The sequence below is a fragment of the Patella vulgata genome, chromosome 9 (genome assembly GCF_932274485.2).
Source record: "Patella vulgata chromosome 9, xgPatVulg1.2, whole genome shotgun sequence".
Taxonomy (NCBI): Eukaryota; Metazoa; Mollusca; class Gastropoda; family Patellidae; genus Patella; species Patella vulgata.
The window spans coordinates 23,491,559-23,515,420 of NC_065887.2; the positions used below are offsets into that span (position 1 = coordinate 23,491,559).

At 35.4% G+C, this 23,862-nt stretch overlaps 2 protein-coding genes and 1 pseudogene across 2 annotated transcripts in view; 2 read left to right on the forward strand and 1 right to left on the reverse strand.

Moving 5' to 3' along the window:
- The first annotated feature begins 1,936 nt into the window (after window positions 1–1,936).
- On the forward strand, window positions 1,937–9,221 carry LOC126832711 (cGMP-specific 3',5'-cyclic phosphodiesterase-like; annotated as a pseudogene).
- LOC126832248 (secernin-3) lies at window positions 7,378–22,291 on the reverse strand. The gene is made up of 6 exons (XM_050562970.2): window positions 22,155–22,291; window positions 18,680–18,862; window positions 17,348–17,535; window positions 16,306–16,505; window positions 13,938–14,153; window positions 7,378–11,770 (listed from the first exon to the last, which is right to left on the reverse strand). Exons 2-6 carry the CDS (start codon window positions 18,839–18,841, stop codon window positions 11,265–11,267), a joined length of 1,272 nt encoding a protein of 423 aa, XP_050418927.1. The 5' UTR covers window positions 18,842–18,862; window positions 22,155–22,291; the 3' UTR covers window positions 7,378–11,264.
- Window positions 22,292–22,553: 262 nt separating this feature from the next.
- LOC126832247 (UPF0415 protein C7orf25 homolog) overlaps window positions 22,554–23,862 on the forward strand; it is a 138,532-nt gene continuing 137,223 nt past the window's right edge. Inside the window, exon 1 of the mRNA XM_050562968.2 lies at window positions 22,554–22,589. The gene's annotated coding sequence lies outside the window, so the exon portion shown is untranslated. The remainder of the gene's footprint in view (window positions 22,590–23,862) is intronic.

Sequence of the window (23,862 nt, forward strand, 5' to 3'; positions counted from 1 at the left end):
AGCGAGATCATGCTTGATCATGCTAGCCTTCTATTGTTCAAAGATGCACGAATGTAGGCCTACTGTAGGCTATGGTAGGGGAGAGCGGGGATGGTTCGGACACTTTTGGGTTTTTTCACATTTTTGCAACTAATAATGCACTTGTCTCCGAACTTAAGAATGGAAAATAGACTTTACCTTATTGGCTATATTCAATCAGTGATACAGCTGTGTAGCTATAAAAGTCTTTGTGTTGGACCAATTTTTGGGGGGTTAGTAAAATGTCCGGATTTACCCCATTAGCAGGGAGACACCGGTCACCCCTGGGGGATACTTTGGACAAATGGAGGGGGATTGGACAAAAGCAAATTGAAAAGATTTCTTTCACAGTTTAGTTCTATTTCTTCAAAAAGTTCCGTTAGCAATAAAGTTAACACAGTAGTGATTCATTTAAAGCTGAATGTCATCTAACTGAGACATATTTTTAACATAGCTGGACAAAACTAAATGAACGGGATTCAAAAAGGAATTAACTGATAATTCTAAAGCTTTAAATCTTCTTGCTATTCTCTAGGTATGACATCAATCCATAATTTACATCGAAAAAGCTAACGAATGTTTATTCCCACAAATGACGTACCAAATTTGTAGTAATAACTCATCCCCTTGTTGCTATTGTAAGGGTTTCGGAAGAATTGACAGAATTTGATTTAATGGACGTAAAGCAGTACCCATAATTTCAGTAAACTTATTAGACCCCGCAACTGCCAGTCATCATTCTTTTCTTTTTTCTTTTTTTTTTATCAAATCTGACTCTTGGAAATACTGAACAGTTTGATCCGAACACATGTGGGGTAATTCCGGACAGTGTCCGGATGTACCCCAAACCCATAATTCTGATATAAGTCGCCATTATGTTTATTTACAATGAAAATATGATAAATTTCCAATCTATTTCTATTAATTAGCAAAGGAAGAAAGAGGTGACAGCCTACCCCTAATAGAAACTTGTTAAACACCAAATTAATTTATGCATTTAACATTAGAAATTTTTTACATCAACTTTGTCAAAAATAGAAAAAAGCTTATCTGCATCTACATTTGAATGTTTATCTCTGCCATGTGTTTTTCATGTTACAAGATGAGATCTTTAGTATTATAATAATCAATCAGAAAACGGATAGCATTGTAAAGATTAAAGCTATGGGGGGTGTCCGGACCATCCCACCGTCCGAACCATCCCCGCTCTCCCCTATTCCGGACAGCTAGTTAATATCACATACTTTGAAGTGTTCTTTTAGTAGATCGACCTATATAGCCTACCGAATTCGGGTAGGCCTAACAATTATTTAGTCCTAGACATAGCGTCATAGCTCAGTAGGCCTATTCCGATAGGCCTATAGGCCTACGGTATTATCTATGGATTCCTTGCAACATCTAGCCTAATCATACTTTCTGGCACCATAATAAATTCTTGACGGTAGGCTACCGACAGGCTTAATTAATATAGGCATACACGGAAGGACAAAGTCATGCGTGCAATCCATTTTGTGACGTCATTCGTCTATGACGTCACCTAGGAACTGATGTGGCTTGACTTCCGTTGTCAACGGATCAAGAAGCCGAAATGGTTGTATGGCCTATGGAAATGTAGAATTTTATACATAAATACCACATGTATGGAGGAGGAACTTGATTGTGTAACTTAAGTGTCGTCGTTGGAGACTATTAATAGCCCAGAACTTTGTTCGAAGAGTTATTAGGTCTAGTAATGGTGGACAAGGCGGTGCTCCCCGGGAAGGAATTCGACAAAGTAAATAGTGAGGTGGTTGAGACTTTCTTGGAAACCAACCCAACATATGTTGAAAAATGGCTAAAACTACACGGCACAGATGCTTTACTAACAAAAATAAAACCAGTTAAACCACCCCAGTTAAAATTAGAGGCCCCCAAATTCATGAATGTGGCTAAGAACATCGTTACAAATAAACTCCTGAAAACTTATCTGGATGGAGATGAGACGAAGAAGGAAATCAAAGTTATAGAATCGTCGGATCTAAAAAACATGAGAGAAGAAGAAGTATTTATGCAATTAGTTCGAGACATTGCAAGTGAATTAAACGTTGATGTTCTGTGCCATAAGATCCTCAGAAACGTTAGTTTGTTAACCAAAAGTGATCGAGGTAGTCTTTTTCTCTCTAGAGGAACAACAGATAACAAATTTTTAGTGTCCAAACTCTTTGATGTTACGAAGTTTTCTGTGCTAGAAGATTGTTTGCACGATGAAGAAAAGGCTATCAAAGTTCCTTACGGCCGTGGCATAGCTGGGCATGTTGCTCAGTCTAAAGAGTATATTAATATACCAGAGGCATACGACGATCCACGTTTTAACCAAGATATTGACAAAAAAACAGGCTATAGAACTCACAGTATCTTGTGTATGCCTATCTTAACTGCGGACGGTGATGTCATAGGCGTAGCCCAGATTATAAATAAGCGGGATTCCGATGAGCATGCCTTTTCTAAGGAAGATATTAAAATTTTTGAAAAATACCTAATTTTCTGTGGAATCGGTATAACAAACGCCCAGTTGTTTGAAATGTCCGTAAAAGAGTATCAGAGGAATCAGCTTCTGTTAACGCTTGCTCGTGGGGTTTTTGAAGAACAAAATAGCTTGGAGAGACTTTGTCAGAAAATAATGACAGAAGCTCAGGGTATTGTCATGTGTGAACGATGCAGCATCTATCTTTTGAAAGATTTTTGTGAAGCCAAGATTGATGATAATGGTGAGACCTCTAAAGAATCTAAGTTGGGTACGTATACTACCCCAAACGAAGTTGTTTTCTCCAAAGCATTCGATCTTTTTTACACGGACCCAGGCAACTTGATGATTCTTTCCAAGGCAGATATCGATAAATCAAAGAACGCTGATTTGGGTAAAGGTGTCGCAATCAGTAAAAAACTTGTGAATGTCATAGACCTAGAGATGGATTCACGATACGGTAAAGCCTATTTTGTAGACGAGAGCGGCTTTAAAACGAAAAGTCTTGTGTGCATGCCAATAGTAGACAATAAATGTCGCGTTATTGGAATAACCCAACTTATAAACAAAAGGAATCAGCAGTCGTTCAATGAAAATGACGAAAATATCATGGAAGCATTCTCGATATTTACGGGACTTGGGATCCACAATTGTCAAATGTACGAGAGTGTTTCGCGACTAATGGCTAAACAGAGAGTGGCCTTGGAAGTTCTGTCGTATCACGCCATGGCACCGGCCGAAGAATTACAGATGCTCACCAAGGCTGAAATAAAGGGTCCCGAGTGTTATGATGTTGGATTGTATAGCTTTGACTTTGATGATTTTTTCATGTCCGATGATGAAACTTTATTTGCAACCATCTGTATGTTTAATGAAATTGGTGTTGTGGAGAAGTTCGACGTGAACTACGAAGTGCTGTGTCGATGGACCTGTAGCGTGAAAAAGAACTACAGAAACGTTACGTATCATAATTGGCGCCACGCATTTAATGTAGCTCAGACCATGTTCACTATCTTTTTCTCAGGGGGATTATCTGAATACTTACAAGACTTGGAAATGTTTGCTTTGATAGCGGCGTGTTTGTGTCACGATTTGGATCATAGAGGTACCAACAACACATTTCAGGTAAAAGTCGATTCCCCTTTAGCTGCACTCTATTCAACCTCTGTTATGGAGCATCACCATTTTGATCATTGCATTATGATCCTTAACAGTGAGGGTAACAACATATTCGATAGCTTATCGGCTGATAATTACCGATTGGTTATCAAAACTTTAGAGCATGCCATTATTTCCACTGATCTGGCATTGTATTTTGGAAAACGTGGTAATTTCAAAGCTCTTATAGAAAAGGGAGAGAAAAATTTCCATAGCGGAACAAACAAAGAGATTTTGAAAGCCATGATGATGACAGCGTGCGATGTTGCGGCCATCTGTAAACCCTGGGAAATTCAGTTCAGAACTGCAGATTTAGTGTCAGCCGAATTCTTTGAACAGGGAGATGTTGAAAGGGAGGAATTGGGGGAAACGCCAATAGCTATGATGGACCGAGATAAGAAGACTGAGTTACCTAAAATGCAGATCGGATTTATTGACGCCATTTGTACACCGGTATATGATCTTTTTTCTCAGTTGAATCCAAAGATGAAACACCTGTACAATGGCGTTATAGATAACCGTGCGAATTGGAACAGATTGGCGGAGATCGGAATGGACAGGGTTGATGATTTAAGTGATGAAATCAATGAAGGCAAGATTGGTAACTTACGTAGCACACCACAGAAAGTTACTTCAAAATTATCCGAAGGTCTCCCATCTCAAAATCTACCACCAAAAACAAAACCAGCAGCTCCAAAGAAAACGGCAAAACAAACTGCTACAATGTCACATACCACAAAAGGTAAAGGAGCCCAACAACAATCTAACAACAACGCTCAAACAAATCATAATCCCAAATCAAAATCTTGCAATATTATCTAGTTGCATGTATTTTGAAAGTTTCGCCGTAATATACTTTAAATCTAAACCTGTAAGAATTTGGATGTGTACTGTTGCATATTTCCAGCTCTGTATTAAAGATGCACTGTGTAAGATTTAGATAAAGAGCTGACAGTTCTCGCTACCATAGTTAAAAAATAGATAATGAAAAGGCAATATGTTGACATTCTCAGTTAAATTACTTCATTTATGGCCATTTGACGAACAGTGTATATTGCTTGTCATTGCCAGCGTTGTTACGATAATTATCAATTGTCCATTTTTTAAAAGGGGGGTTGGATGGCCGAATGGTTAGCGCGTGATCTCGATTCCCGGTTGTACGTGACAAGGAGTATGATTTCCTCCCACTGCTAAAGACTCCTACGCGCAAGCGAATTATTGAAATAAAATTGAACCATATGTAGGTCCCGAAATGACATAGTTTGTGTAGAGTGCCTTTAAACCCCATTTCTTTCTCCCATTTTTTTAAAAAACATTATTTTATTAACTGCAAATCGTGTTTAAATCCGCTGAAAATCAAAACCATCCGATGATCTAGAGTGTTGATTATGGGTTTGACATACATGTCTAATTAATGATTTATAAAACATTTAAAGTCAAACGAAATGTCAGTATTAGGAAGATTTATCTCTTACATAATGCATCTTTAAAGCGATGTATTGACAATAATGAATCACTGTAATATTTTGATATATTTTCCTGAAATAGTCATGGATAGTACATATTTGGTACAAATTTGAAGCTGAATAAAAGAAGAGTTTTGGATTTCTCGAAGACACACTGGCATTGGTATGATACGAGAGTACCTATATCTGCTCATAAAGTTAATTTCATTAGAAATTTTAAAAAAAGGTGCCCATTTTTTATATAAATGTATAAATATTGCTTTTCAAATGATTTTTTTATATTATATTCTTATCACTATTAGCTTATGGTGTCGCCGATAGGCTACGGCCAAAAGTACTCGTGGCATGGTGTCTTTGTGGTAGTCCATGGTCTGTCATTTCAATTGATGTGTTGGGGGAGCTTTTGTACACTCGCTCAAATAAAATTATTCGATTCCATACTCTCTTCCGTAACCTTGCGGGTATATAACTTAAAGTCCACAAGCCAAAGTGAATAAATGCCTCTATTAGCCCATCCTCTGTGTTTTAACTTACAACTTTCACTTTTGAAAATTTACTACTCTGGTGTCAATCTTTTTGAACTAGTGCGACCCCTGGGCTAAGAAATGTAGTATAGTTTAATAAGAGGCTATGTGCACATCTTTACATTGACCTATGATTAAGAAACGAATACACAAGACTGAGCTATTTTTGGTTCCCTCCACCCATATACTTTTCATTTGAACTTCAAATTTAAGTTAGATATATCCAATCTCCGTGAGCAAGTTCCCGCCCTTTCTGATTGATGCTTAGCTACAAGAACATCGCAAAAACTATGGGATATATCTGATGTATGGAGAGGCGATGACATCCTCGAATTCGAAAATTCTAGCACTATTGAATGATTGCTATAAAAGTTCTTTTTATGAAGAAACCTGCGAAAAGTACTAAAGTGGAACCAGGAAATTTATTGTAATTATAGACCATGCCCCAAGACTGTGTCAAGCTCTCCGTTAATATTCCATTTTATGAATCAATAATACATTGCACATCATCGCAGAAATTAATTTACAATTTAAAAATATCAAGAACGGGGAAAATGTTAAATACCGGTACATCCAACATCGTTTGGAAGACTAAAGGGGGATAACACATATAATCGAGCCTATAGGGGGATAACAAATTAATGGGGATAGATGGGGAGAAAAGAAAAGTGGTAAATGTAGCCATGGAAGTAAAGGATTGACTTCAAGAATAAATTATGTTGCATAATATCAAAAATGTCACTATGTAATCAAGTTCTATCGCTAACAGGGATTTGTGGGTTAATGATAAATTTTGGGAAGACTAAAAGAAGATAACTTGGAAAATAACATTCTGTACATAAATCTTTTATCTAAAAAGAGTCCAATATGTGACAGTTACCTGATAATATCTTGTAAAGTCCCTCTCGAGTTTTATTCTACTGAAGGTTATGAAGCCATTTTTCAGAGGAGATTTCTCGATCTAATTTAAGTTTACCTCTTAATCCTTGTCTCATTGCCTTTTTTCAATTCGAATGAAATGAAATTGGGTTTAACCTCCCACTGTTCTTCAGTTCAGTTAATACCATAGGAAATAATAGAATTGTGGAATGGTTAGCGTGTGTGCTTTGTATCATAAGGTCTATCATTGTGTCAACTGGCGTGGGTTTTGATGCCCTGGTACGCAACAAAGAGTAGGGTCGCCTGTCCAACCTCGTGGGTTTTCTTCAGGTCCTTTGGTTTCCTCCCACTGCTAAAGATCCTTACACACAAACAAATTAGTGAAATAAAATTGAACCATATGTAAGTCCCAAAATGACCCAGTTTGGGTCAAGTGGATGTTAAACATCTCTCCCACCCCCACCTTACTGTTCAGTTCTGACTAGGCTAATGAAGACACCTCACTTAGTAGAAACAAAGTTATTGTGTTCCAATGGACAGACATCTGTTAGTCTAAGCAGAAAATGCTCCTCATCAAACTCAGAAAAGACATTCACCTAATGAACAACTGCAAAAGGTTTTGAACATTTTACAAAAAGTTTGACAGCAAACCCATTTCAATAGTCCCCTGCTGGGGACAACAACAAAAATTCCTATCCTACCTCAATTTATAAAAGTTTTAAAAATATAATTCATATAATGATACAATGAACTTTGTAAACAAATTTATTCAATGTTTTAAACTCGATTCTAGGCTGGCTTAAATTTGAAAAAACCCCAACAAAAATAGTTTTTCAATAATTTTTTATTAATACTATGCACATAAACCATGGAAATTCAATATTGCACTGTCAAAAAGCTCATACAATATACTGTATTCAGCGACACACCAGTAATAATAACATTTACCCAACGAACAGAGCACGAGTCACAGAAACAGCTATAGCATAACATGAAATAAACAAACAGCAAAGATACAATGATTGTTATATATAACAGTGAATATTGCACAGGATATAATATACAGTTTTGAAAGGTATGAAACCCTAAGAGTTACAGTATGACATCACAGCCATCTTAGAATTGTGATGTCATATCAAAAATCAGAGTCCGTAAATCATTATGCAATTATCCAAGAAACAAATATGTAATGAATCCTCTAAAGCTTACACAGAAAAAGATGGCTGTCTGCAGCTGTTGACTGACAACTCGATAACCTACTTAATAACAGATGATTAAGTGATTGAACCAAAACGGTGCAAAGTTCTGTTTCAAGTTTATTTTTGCTTTGTTTATGCAGTAATTCCTAATCACTATTCATTTGACAAAATCCATTAATTATAGTGGATGTTGAACATGCTGACTTCTATGATGTCAGTTATAAGCTGTCGTATGTATATTAACTAGTAACAGGACTTAATTGTCTGCTATGTTGAATTAAGTAAATCTTAAGCAAATTATTACACCCGAATTTATTTAAAACAAAACAAACAAAAAATATTCATAACAAAAAAAGGATTTAAAATATATAGCCTAGCAATTATAGCACTAAACATTGTTCTAAACACTAACACAATATTTTACATACAATAAATATACACTATACCTCAATCACATTGATGGTAATAATTAGGCAATAAATTAAATTATCTATAAATACATTTACATATGCTAATTATCTTACAAGAACATTCACTAAAACAATATTTGCATAATTTTAACATTTAATACACCACTGTTATTTATGGAATGTGAAGCAAGTTGTAAATACCGTTACAGAAATCATTTCATTTTTCTTTTTTTTTTCAAATAATATAAAACTAATCATTCTCTAAAATAATGCCTATTTTATCCCAGTTACACAGTTTGTTTGTATTGTATAACCAGCGGTTGCCAGGCAAGATACACCTACATTTTTCAAGAGATGGATAGAGAACAAGCTAAAAACAAAAGCGTTTTGTCGTACAATCAGGGGCCATAATCCAGAAAGTTATGGTCTGAAGTGCCAAAATATTGAGACGGACTGAGATCTTTGGGATGTAAAGATATATTTTAATTTTCACAAAACTGGATAAAAATTGTGACCTCTAGAGTGTCTACAACCTTCGTATTACATACTTTTACACACTTTGCTTACAAAGAGCGCCCATTTGGTCGGGCAGTTTGTTTCGATTTTCCCCTTCATTATGGTGGAATAGTGATATAAAATATTGTGACCTCTAGAGAATCCACAAACTAAAAAGCATGATTTTTCCTACAATCAGGGGTTGTAATCCAGGAAGTTACAGTGTAATATGTGCAAATAGCGAAAGGAACCAAGATCTTTGGGACCTAAACATATATTTTAAGTTTCATCAAAATCGGATGTCCACAACCTTGGTATGACATACTTTTACACTATTTGCATGTATACAAGGAACCGCCATTTTGTCAAGACAGTTTTGGTCCGCTTTTCGCGAAATTGGAACTCAACTGTCATTAGGGTGTGACGGTGATAAATTGAGATGTATTTTAAAATTGTGACCTCTAGAGGGTCCACAATCTAAAAATGTGATTTTTTTGTACAATCAGGGGCCATAATCCAGGAAGTTACAGTCTGATATACGCAAACATCAAAAGGAACCGAGATCTTAGGGTGATAAACCTATATTTCAAGTTTCATCAAAATCGGATAAACATTGTGACTTCTATAGAGTGTCCGCAACCTTGGTATACATACTTTTACACTATTTGCATACAAGGAACGGCCATTTTGTTCGGAAGTTTGGGTCAGATTTTTACGAAATTTGAACTCAACCTTCATTGATGTGTAAGTTTCGACAAAAACGGATAAAAATTCTGACTTCTAGAGAGACCACAACCTTGATAATAATGCTGGCCTGCTGGATCGTAAAAGACGTAGGCAATTCCTGAGTCCCGAACGTGTAGATCTATTGACTGACTATATTGATAATGATATGGGACTTGGGATGAAAGTGAAAGTGAAAGTAAAAACAAGGTATTGCAATCTGCACGTGGTCATGGCAGCGGGAGACGTGATGCGTGTGTTCGTGGCAGCATTGCTCATGGCTGCTATTGATATTTTTGTTCATTTTATATATCTTTATCAAAATCCAGTGAAAAAAACAATATCTTTTAAGTATTTCATGGAGAAATATTCGTTTTCCTGTTAGCTTTAGTGAGAAATGAGAAATCCAAAATGGCCGCCATGACGTCACGTGACTACATTATTATGCAAATTTCCAAAATTCTATTTTTTCCTCTTAGCCCAACCTCATGCCCATCCCAACAGACAAAAAGATTTTTCATAAAAGCTTCCATAAGTACTGCTTGGCATTCAGTTCCAACCTCCCTTTTTTCCCCAAAAAAGGGTCTAGCACAGGCAGTGGATTTACGTCTAGCATTGAAAGGGTTAAAGTTTCATCAAAATTGTGAATACCATATTTTTAGATTGTTTTGTCCAGCAGTTTTGGTCCGATTTTCCAAAATTTGAAATCAACCAACATTATGGTGTAATGGTGATATATTCAAATTTTCTTTTTAAATCGGATAATAATTGTGACCTCTAGAGGGACCACAAGCTAAATATGTGATTTTTTGTACAATCAGGGACCATAATTCAGGTAGTAACAATCTGATATGCACGAATATCAACAGGAACCAAGATCTTTGGGTTATGAATATGTATTTCAAGTTTCATCAAAATTGTGACCTCTTGATATACCATTTATTTACACTATTTCATACGAGGGGCGGCCATTTTGTCCAGCAGTTTTGGTCCGATTTTCATGAAATTTGAACTCAACCATCATTAGGATGTAATGGTGATATATTCAAACAGTCTTTTTTAAATTGGGTAAAAATTGTTACCTCTAGAGGGACCAAAAGCTAAAAACGCGATTTTTTGTACAATCAAGGGCCATAATTCAGGAAGTTACGATCCGATATGCGCAAATATCGAAAGAAACTTGATATATCATATTTTACACTGTTTGCGTACGAGGGGCGGCCATTTTGTCCCGTAGGTTTTGGTACAATATTCATGAAATCCAAAGGCAAGCGACATTACAGTGTAACAGTGATATAATAGAACGATTTTTTAAATCGGATAATAATTGTGACCACTAGAGGGACCACAAGCTAAAAACATGATTTTTCATACAATCAAGGGCCATAATTCAGGAAGTTACAATCCAATATGCGCAAATATCTTTTGAAAATAAAAATATATTTCAAGTTTCGTCAAAATCAGATTCGCAACCTGTAGAGTGTCCACGAACAAATTGTGGAAGGACAGACGCACGTCCGAATGGACAGGGCAACAACAATATACGTCCATATAAACATATAAAAATCTACATATACAATCCAATGAAGCTAACATATTTATTTTTCATCTTGATCAAAGAGAAGGAACCATTTGAAGAAAATAAGCTAGCACAGTTTTAAATTATGATACCCAAAGCTCCTTATACATGTACATACATTCGCTTAGACATCAATAATATAAACACAACCGATAATATTTATATTATTACAATATATTGTAAATACTGTATGACCACTTTTTACATGCCTCACATTCAGCCTAAGATCTATAACAGATCAGACTATCATATGTAGAGCATGGGGTATGACAATTGTGTGGTGGACTGTACCACATGTAGATTAGAAAAGCTATTTATAGAAATTAAGCTCTAAGTTGGACATGTGACTAAAAATTTCGCTAATCTTATAAAAACTATTTTCACCGAAATTTGACAAGACTTCCTCCATGTCAGCTATACAATTATTTTCTAACTCTTTTATATTTTCCAAAATCATCAGACTCTTTGGGTCATCTTTATCCAATAATGATGAGAATTTTTCATGACCTTTAAATAGTGGATGTCGTCTATCGACTGTTGATTTAAACCTTGGTATGACCTTGGCTGGGTCCTGATCACCGTATTCAGGTGATTTTGTAGCATCGCCAGTTTTTGCGCCAGGACCAAACAGAAATGGTTTGTAGAAGCTTCTTGAAGGATTAGGTGTGGCCGTGAACCAGTGGCATGATGGGAAACTTGAAGCTGCAGGACTGATCACAGAAACCTGACTTCCCATCGATGTAAATCCTCCAGTCATACAAATACCACTATCTTCATCTCGTAATATACTCATCATATCCTTAACTCCAAACTCACCTACAATACATACAATAGTCATGTGCTTAAAAGTCCTGTCAAACATTTTGTAATAATTCATAGGGCTCACATCAGTTTTACCTTGTTAAACACGTTTATTGTTCCTAGTTGTGTACTGTAAACAATCAATAAAAATGCTGCTGTTGCAATCACGCCAAGACATCAACCACTAAAGTTTTATGCATAATGCAGTCATAATGCAGCCAGCAGCTGCTATGAATATATATTTGACCTTACGTAGTGTAAAAAAAAACATAACGACAACAAAATATTAAGATATAATTTGAAATTGATTGAGTCTACCATATACCTTTGTCATTATGGGGGGGCTGGATGGCGGAATGGTTTGCATGTGCACGTTGTAACATAAAAACTGTCATTGAATCAACTGGGGTGGTTTCGATTCCCCGGTTGTATCTTACAAGGAGTAGGGCATACTAAACATAGGCTTTCTGTCTACAGTTAGCTCCGCTTGAGAATAGACACTAAGCTAGTTAACCGAAATTTTAAGTACTAAATCGACGATTTTAGTCAAAAACACTAAGTATACTTCGAGAATTTTGTTGAGTATTTATTCTGCTCCCATTTCATAAAATTGAAAGAAACACATTAAAAAACAGTATACTAATTTTTGGATATGGCGGCCATTTAGGGCAGAGATCTATTCTAGAGGAATGAAGTAGATGGATCTCTGTGTGCAGAATGGGAGTGGGGTTGCCTGTCCAACCTCGTTGTTTTCCTCGGGTTTGCTCCCACTGCTAAAGACCCCTACGCGCAAGCAAATTATTGAAATAAAATTGAACCATGAGTTAGTCCCAAAACGACCTAGTTTTGTGTCGAGTGGACGTTAAACCTCATTTCTCTCTCTCTCTCCTCTCTCTCTCTCTTATCATTATGAGACTAACATACCGTAATTTATATCAACTGTGGTTAAGTGTGCAATGCAAAAAGAGAAAAACTTAGTGTTGACAGTGCACTTCTAGAGAAGGGGGAGAAATGGTATTAAACAGCCATTTAACACAAACTAGATCATTTCAGGAACTGAAGAATCTGTTTTTTCATACTTAGCCCATTTTACACAGGTCACAATTCTATGGCAGGGACAATCTATAGTCGTTTGATTGAATGGTACGAATAACTGAGGTCCTGTGTTCACATTGATGTGCACGTAAAAGATCCCTTGGCCGTTGGAATTCGATATAAGAATAGGCTGTATTGCCTCTGTCCGGGCAAAATTTCCCTCATAGCACACTGTATGGCGTATGCCTGTCTTCATTAGCCCTGTCAGAGCAGAACAGTAGGACGTTAAACCCCATTTCATTTCATTTTTATTTCAATTCTATGGATTACTGTTTATTACTGAGTGACATTCCAACTAGTCTTCATCATTGCTTGAAAAGGACTAGAGAAGTCTAGTCATAACATTGTTCAGTAGTAAACAGTAATTGTATTCAATTGTATATCCAAGCCAAACAATATCACTGACAAGCTGGAACCTGGTGACAATGGAATCCTAAATATTTCAGATGAGAGTCCATTACCCAACATGTATACCACACCCACATTAAAACACAGATTGTTCTTATTCTTATTTATTAATTATTATATATTCTTGACTGCAGAAATGAGACTCAAAACGACCCCTTATTTTATTTTTCCGTGATTCTATCTGAAATATCACCCTTATTGTTGCTAAAATGTTTGATGTTCTAACTCATGATGTCAACTGGCTGACTATCGCCATTCAGTAGACAACCACGGTCAAGACAGGATGCATTATTTCTATTACATCTTTCTTGTAAATTATTAATTTGTTTTTTCATTTTGAGTAAAGCCTGTATCATTACTGTACAGCGTAGTGGACACTTACGGCTTCCCCCTGGATCCATTAACTTTATTTGATATTTCCTGTTTATTTCTTGCAATGTCTATGAAGTTTGTCTTGTCCACAGGTTTGACTTGTCAGCTTTGTTTTATGCATAGTGTGGTTCTCCTGCACATACTATAAGAAACTGCACTTCTACAGCTTTATGACAAAATATTTCTAATATGAATGTAGAATTTTACAAAGGGGCCTTTACATCTTGAAATGTATTGTCATATTAGATTATAGTAATGTTTATTTTTAAAAAAACATGTGTAGAATATGATATGTTAAAGGAAATACCTGATTTTGATAGATCTTTGAGCATTCTAAGCCCATGACGATATCGTGTACTCTGGTTGCTAGTACCACCACTGCCAGAAAATACTTGAGCAAAATTAAATTCTCCTTGACTTGAAGAATATAAATCTTTCTCAGTTGCCATCTCAATTAAACCATCGGAGGTCAGATCCATTTTTGTTGTTATTGAGTACTCATTTGAAATATTACGTACACCCTCTGAAAAATTGCTTGCAAAATTAATAACATGTTTCCCTAATTTTGTTTTTTTAAGGAGACACAGGTAAGGCTCGCTAACTAGAAAGTACCAGGTTTGATCACTGTGTTGGATTAGAAAGTACCTCATGATTTTTCAGCATGGTTTACCCTGGTCAATGTTGCAGGATGGAGGGCCAAAAAAAACACATCCCAAGTTGATTCTGTAAGTTGATCAGGGATAAGGTGGATAAAACACAACTACAGATCTTGTATATAGTGACATGTATTTTAAAGTTACAAAACAGATGGGATAATATTCAGGGTTTAAGAAAATGATGACAACAACATCACACACTTTTTCTTTTATGAACAAATCTGAGTTACATAAACTGATTTATGTTTATTTCCAATCATATTAAAGATACATTAGTTAAAGAGTTTAATACAGAGTTGGCCAGTCTTGCTATAATAATTCAAAAATAGATGATAAAAAAAAAAAAATATTGAAAATTCTAAACGGAGTAGTCACTGTTGGAAGTTTGGATTAGAAATAGGCATCAAGTCTCTTCGAGAATTGACGATCATTTGATTGACAGACGATAATTCCACCCACATATTCTCTATTATCAAGTAACATTCTCAATGGCTAAGGTTCCCTCGGTTAACAGGCCTTTCATCGGCAGTCTCCGGTAGTGACGTCAGTAACTAAGGGTAAACGTTAGCTTGGTCAGCCATTTATTGATTTAATTCTTAAATGGATGACTGTTTAAATCCAAGCCATCTGAGGGTCTACAGAGTTGATTTTGAGCTTGTCATGTAAATAAAGGTCTAATTAATCATTTGTATAACATCTGAAGCCTAAAGAAAGACCTGCAATAGGCAGATTTAGCTCAAATTTGCATAATGTATTGTTAAAAATTCCATTCAATGCTTTTAAAGAATTGGACAGTCTTTATGTGTACTCTTAGATTATAAAGTATACTGTCTCGTATCATGTTTCATCGATTATACATCAATTATATCAAATACATGTCCACATTCTCAATCGTATACACACCGACCTATCAGATGGTGTCCATAGCAACGGAAGTTCTAGTAGCACATGCGTGTCCAGATAGAACAGAAACAGAAGTCAATTATCAAATGTTAACATTTATCTCTTTTTACTGTCTTTGCATGTTTTACCCCTGCAGCTACATGTATATACGAAAATTCTTGACATTAGTTTCCGGTAGGTTCAGCTACCCAAATATAGTACTTGTTATCAGAATGAAGTAAATGCATTAAAACTCTTCATATGAAATTTGGTTTAAAATCTAAATTGTGTACAGTGAAAGAACAGTAAGACACATACATGTATGGCACATTAGGTTAACCTGCGGCTGCCAGGCAGGATACGCCCACATTTTCAAGAGATGGATAGAGAACAAGCTAAAAAGAAAGTGATTTTTCCTACAATCAAGGGCCATAATTCAGGAAATTACAATTTGATATGCGCAAATATCGAAAGGAACCGAGATCTTTGGGTTATAAACTTACATTTCAAGTTTCAACAAAATCGGATAAAAATTGTGACATCTATAGGGTCCACAACCTTGATATACCATATTTTTACACTATTTGAGAACGAGGGGCGGCCATTTTGTCTGTCAGTTTTGGGCCGATTTTCACGAAATACGAATTCACCCATCCTTAGGGTGTAACGGTGATATAATAAAACCTTTTTTTATAATCGGATAAACATTATGACCTCTATAGGGTCCACAAGCTAAAAACGCGATTTTTCGTACAATCAGGGGCCATAATTCAGGAAGTTACGGTCCGATATGCGCGATTATCAGAAGGAACCAAGATCTTTGGGTTATAAACTTACATTTCAAGTTTCAACAAAATCGGATATAAATTGTGACCTCAACAGTGTTCACAGGCTAAAAACGTGATTTTTCGTACAATCAGGGTCCATAATCCATGAAGTTACAGTCCCATACATGCCAATATCGGAAGGAACCGAGATCTTAGGTTGATAAACCTATATTTCAAGTTTCGTTAAAATCAGATAAAAATTGTGACCTGCAGACTGTTCACAAACAATTGTGGACGGACGGATGGACAGGGGCGACGACAATATACCTCCACATGAAAATGTGGGCGTATAAAAACCATGTAATGTCACCTGTAATATGTTCTGCTGCCCAGTGATTACCCACTGTTTCTAACACCCATGCTTCTTTTTGATCAGCCATTATGAAACTATTATGATATGACCACTGTGTCAAGGCTTCCTCACAGTTACCACCTTGTCCATATTGTTTCAGTAGTGATGTTATAACATCCACACTTTCTCTAGCTGTTTTACTTCTTTCTAAACCAAGTCTAAAATATATAAAACATATTAACCATGAATATTGTACATACATAACATTTTACTGACAGATTGGCATAAAATGTCTACCAAAGCCGTCTGCATTCCAGACCCCCTAGGTCTCTAACAAGGGTATATTGATCCAACTTTTTATATCTGTATTACACGATAAAGATACAGTATGTAAGATTTAGATAAACAGATAGCCATTCTTGCTATAATAGTTCGAAAATAGATAATGTAAAATGAATAATTTGAAAATTTCATTAAAATTAATCTATTGCGAGCGAAGATATTAGCCTTTAAAGGTTTGACAAGACGTGTGCAAAAGCTAAATTCAAATAAAATATGGCTGAACCGTTCTAATCTATTTAATATCGGAGAAATCTGATGCCATTGAGAATTGATTATGGCCTGTATCAGTTAATTAATGTCTAATTAATAATTTAGAAAACATTTCAGGCCTAAAGAAAGACTGCAATAGGCAGATTTAGCTCTTGCATAATGTATGTTTAATATTTAAGGAGAATTGTCTAACATGTGCATATGTAAGGTCAGTCATTGGTGTGGTTTCAATCCCACACTTGTATGTGACAAGAAAACAAGAAGGGCCGGTTGCCTACCTAACCTCAAGGGTTTTCTCATGTCTCCTCCCACTGCTAAAGATCCCTACATGTAAGTGAATTATTGAAATAAAATTGTACATGTACCATGAGGTAGTCACAAAATGACCTAATGTGTGTTGAGTGGACATTAAACCCCATTTCTCTCTCTTTCATTCTCATTAGTTGCACATTCATAGTTTTGTTGCTTATGCAAAAATTTCTCAAAAAACCTACAATACGGTACATACCTCAGTAAATCCATTCCTAGTAGTTTTTCTGTTAGATCATCAGAACTGTTGAGTTTATTCCATACAGCTTCATTTCCTATACATACACCATGTTCATTAGCTCCCATCTCAGCTCCCCACATCCACGCTGGTTTACTCAATATCACACTATACGTATGATTCACTTCTTCTATTTCTATATATGTGCACTGAAATTTTAATTTTCAAAAAAATCCAAAAAATGAGCTAAAGGCACAATTTAAGCACAAAATAATGTGTGAAAACATTTATCCTCGTCCAGTGCAACTATTTGAAGCTTGTGACACTTTTTTGAAGAAATGAAAATTTTCATTTTCCTTTAGGGTGCAAATTTCCGCTCAATATTATATAGTGCCTCAATAATCACATCTATATACTAGCTAAAGTTATAGTTTTAAAGGAACTAAATCGCTAATATTTAGGTCGCAACGCATATAATAATGTAATATGAATATATAAACTGATTTACATTCAATCGATTCCATTTTTACTCTAATTTCAAATCAGTTATGTTCAGCAAAATATGAGAGATGTCACAATTGAATGGCAATCTCTAGCGTCTGGTTATTCCAGTATACACCCGTAGTACTTATTGCGCATGCTTTCCAGATAAGAATATAACGTCACTGTTTGACATGACTTGTAGAATATGTCTTAGCCTCATTCTTCGAGTCCCTTGTTAAAAATGACACTGAAACGCATTCTTGTACATGATTCGTGTACCAATGGTAAAAATTTTATTTTGTCTTAAATATTGGATATCAGAAGCCCATCTTTTCCCAGTAAGATCACAGCATCACAGAAATAATCTGTGTTTTCAATGTCGAAGACTGTGGATGATATTGAGTTAAAGACTGTAGTGTTTTGTAGTGATTATCAAGTCACTGAATAATGTCTCAATATTTTGATTTGAGATTTTGCAACAAGGTAATTGAGCTATTTTGTTACAAACTGGTGTTTGGTTTCAAACTTAAACCAACTTTTGCCAACTGATTTTTTGTCACATCTGGAATTGCTGCTTTAAAATGATATATCAATTTTTTTTGATTTCTAGTTTGATCAGTCATCAATTTTATTTGTTTAAATGAAAATACCAAATGGTTAAATGCAAAAGCAATTGATGTAAATTTCAAATAACCATAAATGTACCAGTATATCTTAATACATGTAGTGTTCCTCCTACAGGTACTTACTTGTCAAATAATCATGTTAACATTAAAAAAAGAAAAAGAAAATCAAAAACTATTAGAACATAAATTTACAAACTTTGTGAATAGACAGACAATGGTGAAGAATCTCGATGTAAAATCTTACCTGAAGCTTGCTACCACTATCATGATCTTTAGCTGGGTAGTAGACAACTTCTTGAACTTCCGTCAAAGGTCGATCAGAGTTCTTACCAAACACAACACACCCATTGGCAGTTACTGGTGGTAATGCCACAAATGTATCACAAGATTTTGGACAAGTCATCATTGTAAATAAAGTGTAATGTATCTATAAAACATAAATAACTTGTTGTTAAAAACACATTTTCAAACGATTTAAAAAATTCAGTGATTTGGGTCTCCAATAGGTCCTGATGGGAGAGTCTGGTTGAAACATTTTCTCCTGAAAGATGAAGTACATGTAAGCGGCTCAAGTTGTTCCTTAATATAACACAAATGTGGAGTGACATATAGTTATAAAAACATTAATGATACTAAAAAGAAATATGTTTATTTCACATAATGTTACCGACCATGAGCAACACCCATCACCCCCACCAAAAAATATAGCCTCATAAACTTGCCAAAATAATACAATATCTATAGGCCCTACTCAGGCCATCCCACTACTTTCGGGTTGTTATAGTCTCTATCATCCAGAAAAATATTCTACGAATATTAGTCTGGACAGGTTGTCAACATTTGAGAAAAATTGGCTAGATAATCCGGTCTTTCACATTATCATAAACAGTGTCTAAGGGAGGTAACTCCTCTTAAAACAAGATGTTTACGCCCATGAAATTAATTTAAGAATGCCATTTCAAAAAATCCATTTGATTGCATGCGAGTTCAATATCTAACACTCTTAATTTTTTATTGTAAAATTTCTCTCGTCATGGGCCATATCTATTCTTTTAAAATCAATCCTAATTCGTCGTCACGATTCATGTTTGTTTATATTAATGCATGAATTATGGGATTTATTGTGGGAAGGGGCGCAACTCTTACTTGACTTGGCTAAAGAGACTGGATAATAAACCACATCAGTGATTTTGAATCGGGAAATGTGCAGAAAAAGTATATTATTATTCACTGTTTATCGGAACCTTCAATGTTCTGTTAGTATGAAATGAAATGGAGTTTAACGTCCCACTTTTCAGAGGGAAATTTTACACTGAGGCCGAATCTTATTTCGAATTCTAACTGTCAAGGGTTCTTTTATGTTATGTACATGCAATGTGTACATGGTACCTCAGTTTTTCATCCTATTCGAACAGCTAGATACTGTTCCCTACCAGACATCCATCTTGCGCCAACCACCAAGGGGAAAACACCAGCATCTTACTCACTCAGTCCAATACAGCTCATGACTATTTACATATAAATAATAACATTTGTTTTTTTAATATCTACCTGGGAGTCATGGAGTTGGAAGACAGATTCAGAGATAAACGATGTTGAGATGGAGTCTTATTGTGCTAAATGAATTTCACTGATTATTTTTATAAAGAATTTTTTATTACAAGTTGCTACGGCAAATAAAATTTGATCTTTCTGCACTTCCATTTTTCACGCCCTCCACCAAGCTGCATGATCGGGCTTATAATGTCTTGTTACAGACATTGTCATACACAAATTATCACACAACGCTTATATTATAATATGTTGTGTGATAATTTGTGTCTGACAAGTCTGTAACAAGTGCCTTCTGTCCAGACTTGTTGATAGGCCTTTTTTAAATCTGATAGAATCCAGGTGTTGGTATTTTGATTTTGTTTTCTTAATTAAATGTTAAATAATCAATCTGAGTACATTAAATCGTGGATATTTAAGCTGTGAGAAATTTGGTATTTTAGCAAAATAATACTATCAGGCATTTACATTTTGTAAAAATATTTGACTCATCAAAGAAAGGCTATTTGATTTGTATTCTGACACAGAGTGAAACAATGTGACAACACCATTAATTTATAAGCTTATCCACGTAGTTTATCTGACTACACTTCATGACCAGGGAAGTAATTGGAATGGTATAAATTTGAATTAACACATCTTCAGATAATCAATACAAGTAATAATTAATACAAAAATATCAAGACAAAGAAATACAAAGTTATACAATGTTAAAATATAACTCCCAAAACCCCCAAACAGGGGTAGTGATTGGTATAGTGTACCTTGAGTTAGGAGAGAAAGTATGAGGTGAAAGTATTAAGTGCACTTAGACGTGTAGTAACATCTGAGTCTATGTACCTCTGGAAACAAATGCTTGATCAGTAACCCAAATTTTTTAATTTGCTGATCAGAGAAACCGGATAAACTGGCCCAAGTAGCTGCACCATGGCGGAAATAGTGGCCACCATAAAATAGAGAGGGAAATCCAAGTTGCTTAAGCATTAGACGGAAGGCCTTGAGGAAGTAACAATAGGTCAGGTATAAGCCATTATCAAGCGTAAATAATGGAGCACAAGGTAGGGCCTCCATGGACAAAAGAGTACCCAATCCGACACAAGGATCAAGGGGGGAATTGGAAATGCGTGGAAGGCCATCGAGAAAAAGCTTAACACAAGTCACAATTTTATGGATACACAATTACTGAGTTTAATACTAGCTGACATTTCGACGAAGATACTCTCGTCTTTATCCTCGTTGAAACGTCGCTTAGTATTAAACTCAGTAATTGTGTATCCATAAAATTGTACCTTGTGTTAATATGTTCAATTATTAAATGCCAATCAAAGAAGAGAACAGGCTTGCTACGAAATTGCATAGTCTTGGTGATTTTAATGCTAACAAGGTAACCCCTAGAGAACAGTGTGACATCCTGTCATTAGATGTGGTGAAGTGGGTTAAATGTGTTTTTTACAAGGAAATTATTTGGCCTTAAAACCCCCAAAACTCTAGACAAGCAGCCCAAAACACAGCGTTATTGTGGCAAGATCCCAATGAGGTTTTAATGCGAAGTAAAATGTCTGGCGTAATAGGAGCTGTACACTTTTGAGCCGTACCAAGATAACGTTTACGTTTACCCCAGTAATAAAATGTTTGAAAGACCAAGTACACAAAGGGTCTGGCAGGTCATTCAATTTCTGAATAAGATGTGAGAAATTTGATATTTTAGCGAAATAATACTATCAGGCATTTAGATTTTGTAAAAATATTTGACTCATCAAAGAAAGGCTATTTGATTTGTATTCTGACACAGAGTGAAACAATGTGACAACACCATTACATTATTAATTTATAAGCTTATCCAAAGGCAACAGGTAGCTATTTTTATAATATATATTATAATGCATATGGTAGATTTACAATCCATCATATCTAATGCATTTTCGGTCATCGATATTATCAATTTATCATGTATCTTTAATTGACGGTGAAGATATTTATTTTTTCAAAATACATTGTACATGTCATCATGTAAATGATTGTATTATGGTGATTTATAATTTTATTGCAACATTGTTGCAGTGTTACAATACAAAATATACATTATTATAAACGCAAATGGGGACCGATTACGTAGATCTTTACATTTACAAGTATATTTGTTTACCAGAACATAGCATTGCATTTACCTTGCAATATTTCTCTCAGAACGACTAAATCTTTTTTAAAACAGAGATTTCTGTCAAATATCGTGTAGTCTAAACTATCCAGACGGATATAGACTTTCAAGGTTTGACAAACGAGACACGAGGTTACGAGGTGTTCGGTCAAATCTTCCGGTTGTCTGCTTGTACGGCCTACATTTAAAATTAGTGATTTGAGACTATACGTCGAGAAATAGAAAACATTTAATTATATTCTATTGATCTTAAAGCATAATTATACAGAGAGATAAGGATGAATAATTAACAAAACATCATTAATTATTTACCGCATAATAGTCTAGAATCAAAACTGCAAATGTTTTTGGTGCGTATTTCTTTTCAGAAATGTTTTCCGATCCGAATTTTATTACTTTATCAGTGGGTTGCAAATCAAAACATTGGCAGAAGTGAAATCAACAGGTAGACGTGATAGAAACGTGTGAATGTTTTGTCAACCTATTTCATGTCACATATTTTTCTGTTTTGCGGCGCCTTTTATAAATTGTGACAGTCTTTAATTTATTATGATTTTTTTAATTTGATACAAATATGACAGTTTATTTCGTTTCTAAAATCATAGAAACACATTCATCCAACCAACTCTGAATGAGTATGATTATAGTCAAGTTTTCTGTCATTTCTTACACATTATTTCATCATTCCCCACGTTTTGGTTGACGTAAACAAATTGTAATAGCTATATACAGACTAATTTCTTAATAAAGAGAGGGTAGGTGACCACCTTTTCATTCTGGCCATGAGGAGTTAATAATTCAGGTTTGATAATGATGATATAGGAGCTTTTACGGATTCCCTTTTGACGTCATTTTCAGTCATGCGTAGACCCTGGCCTTATTCGTAGACTGAAACCCATAGGCCATTGTGTGTTTTTATGTAAAAATACCGTCGTACAGTAAACTTGTTTTACATAAAATGGAACCGATCGCCATTTCTGTATACGTGTAAGGTTTACCAGCCGATGCCAGAAACAACATTTATAAAAACTTTGATGTAGAAAAACATACGGCAAGTTTACCAGACCTGTAATGGCCGTATCTAATTGAGGAAAACAAGTGGATGACTGATCTGTGCTCATGGCCCGAACTAGAATTTGGTCAAGTTTATTACGCATTTTACGACCAAACAGATGTTATCTAGTATCTACTTGTATTAATTACAGGACTATTATTAACACAAAAGATTTAAATGGTCTATCCTATTTACATTCAACTGCCGACTGGACAGTACGTGCAAGGTTGATGATATATTGTCTGCTTTTGCGCTGCATGCTATACTCTGCAAAAAATGCGGTACTAATACTATAAATAATATGCAATATGCAAATAAGATTGTTTATACGTGCTGTTAGCCAATAGCTACTGTAAATTTCCCCGTTTTTAGACAGCTCTAACCAATGATAGCTGCTTGATGCCCGGAGTAAAACTTTGGCCATTTTTATAAAATTTCCCCTTGATGGAATATGAATAACAGAAAGAACTAGACTTGCTTGCAAGACTGAAGGCTTTCACCGTGCCAAGGCGTCACACGATCGCCAGATGCATGACAAAAGACTATCCCCACCTCTCACCCCCTAAACAAACACACACTCCCCAACCCCCCAAATAAAAACACACATTTGCATAACTCAGATATTGACATGTTCTTTGCATGCGCATTACGATAGAATGGAATC

Bases quoted from the DNA above. Each gene is read 5' to 3' on its own strand.
- LOC126832248 (XM_050562970.2), bottom strand. From the start codon at position 18,841: ATGATGACTTGTCCAAAATCTTGTGATACATTTGTGGCATTACCACCA. The intron at 14,154-16,305 runs GTGACATTACAT...GCAATTTTTCAG, and splicing joins GGCAGCAGAACATATTACAG to AGGGTGTACGTAATATTTCA. The intron at 11,771-13,937 runs GTATTTCCTTTA...TATGTATTGTAG, and splicing joins CAAAGATCTATCAAAATCAG to GTGAGTTTGGAGTTAAGGAT.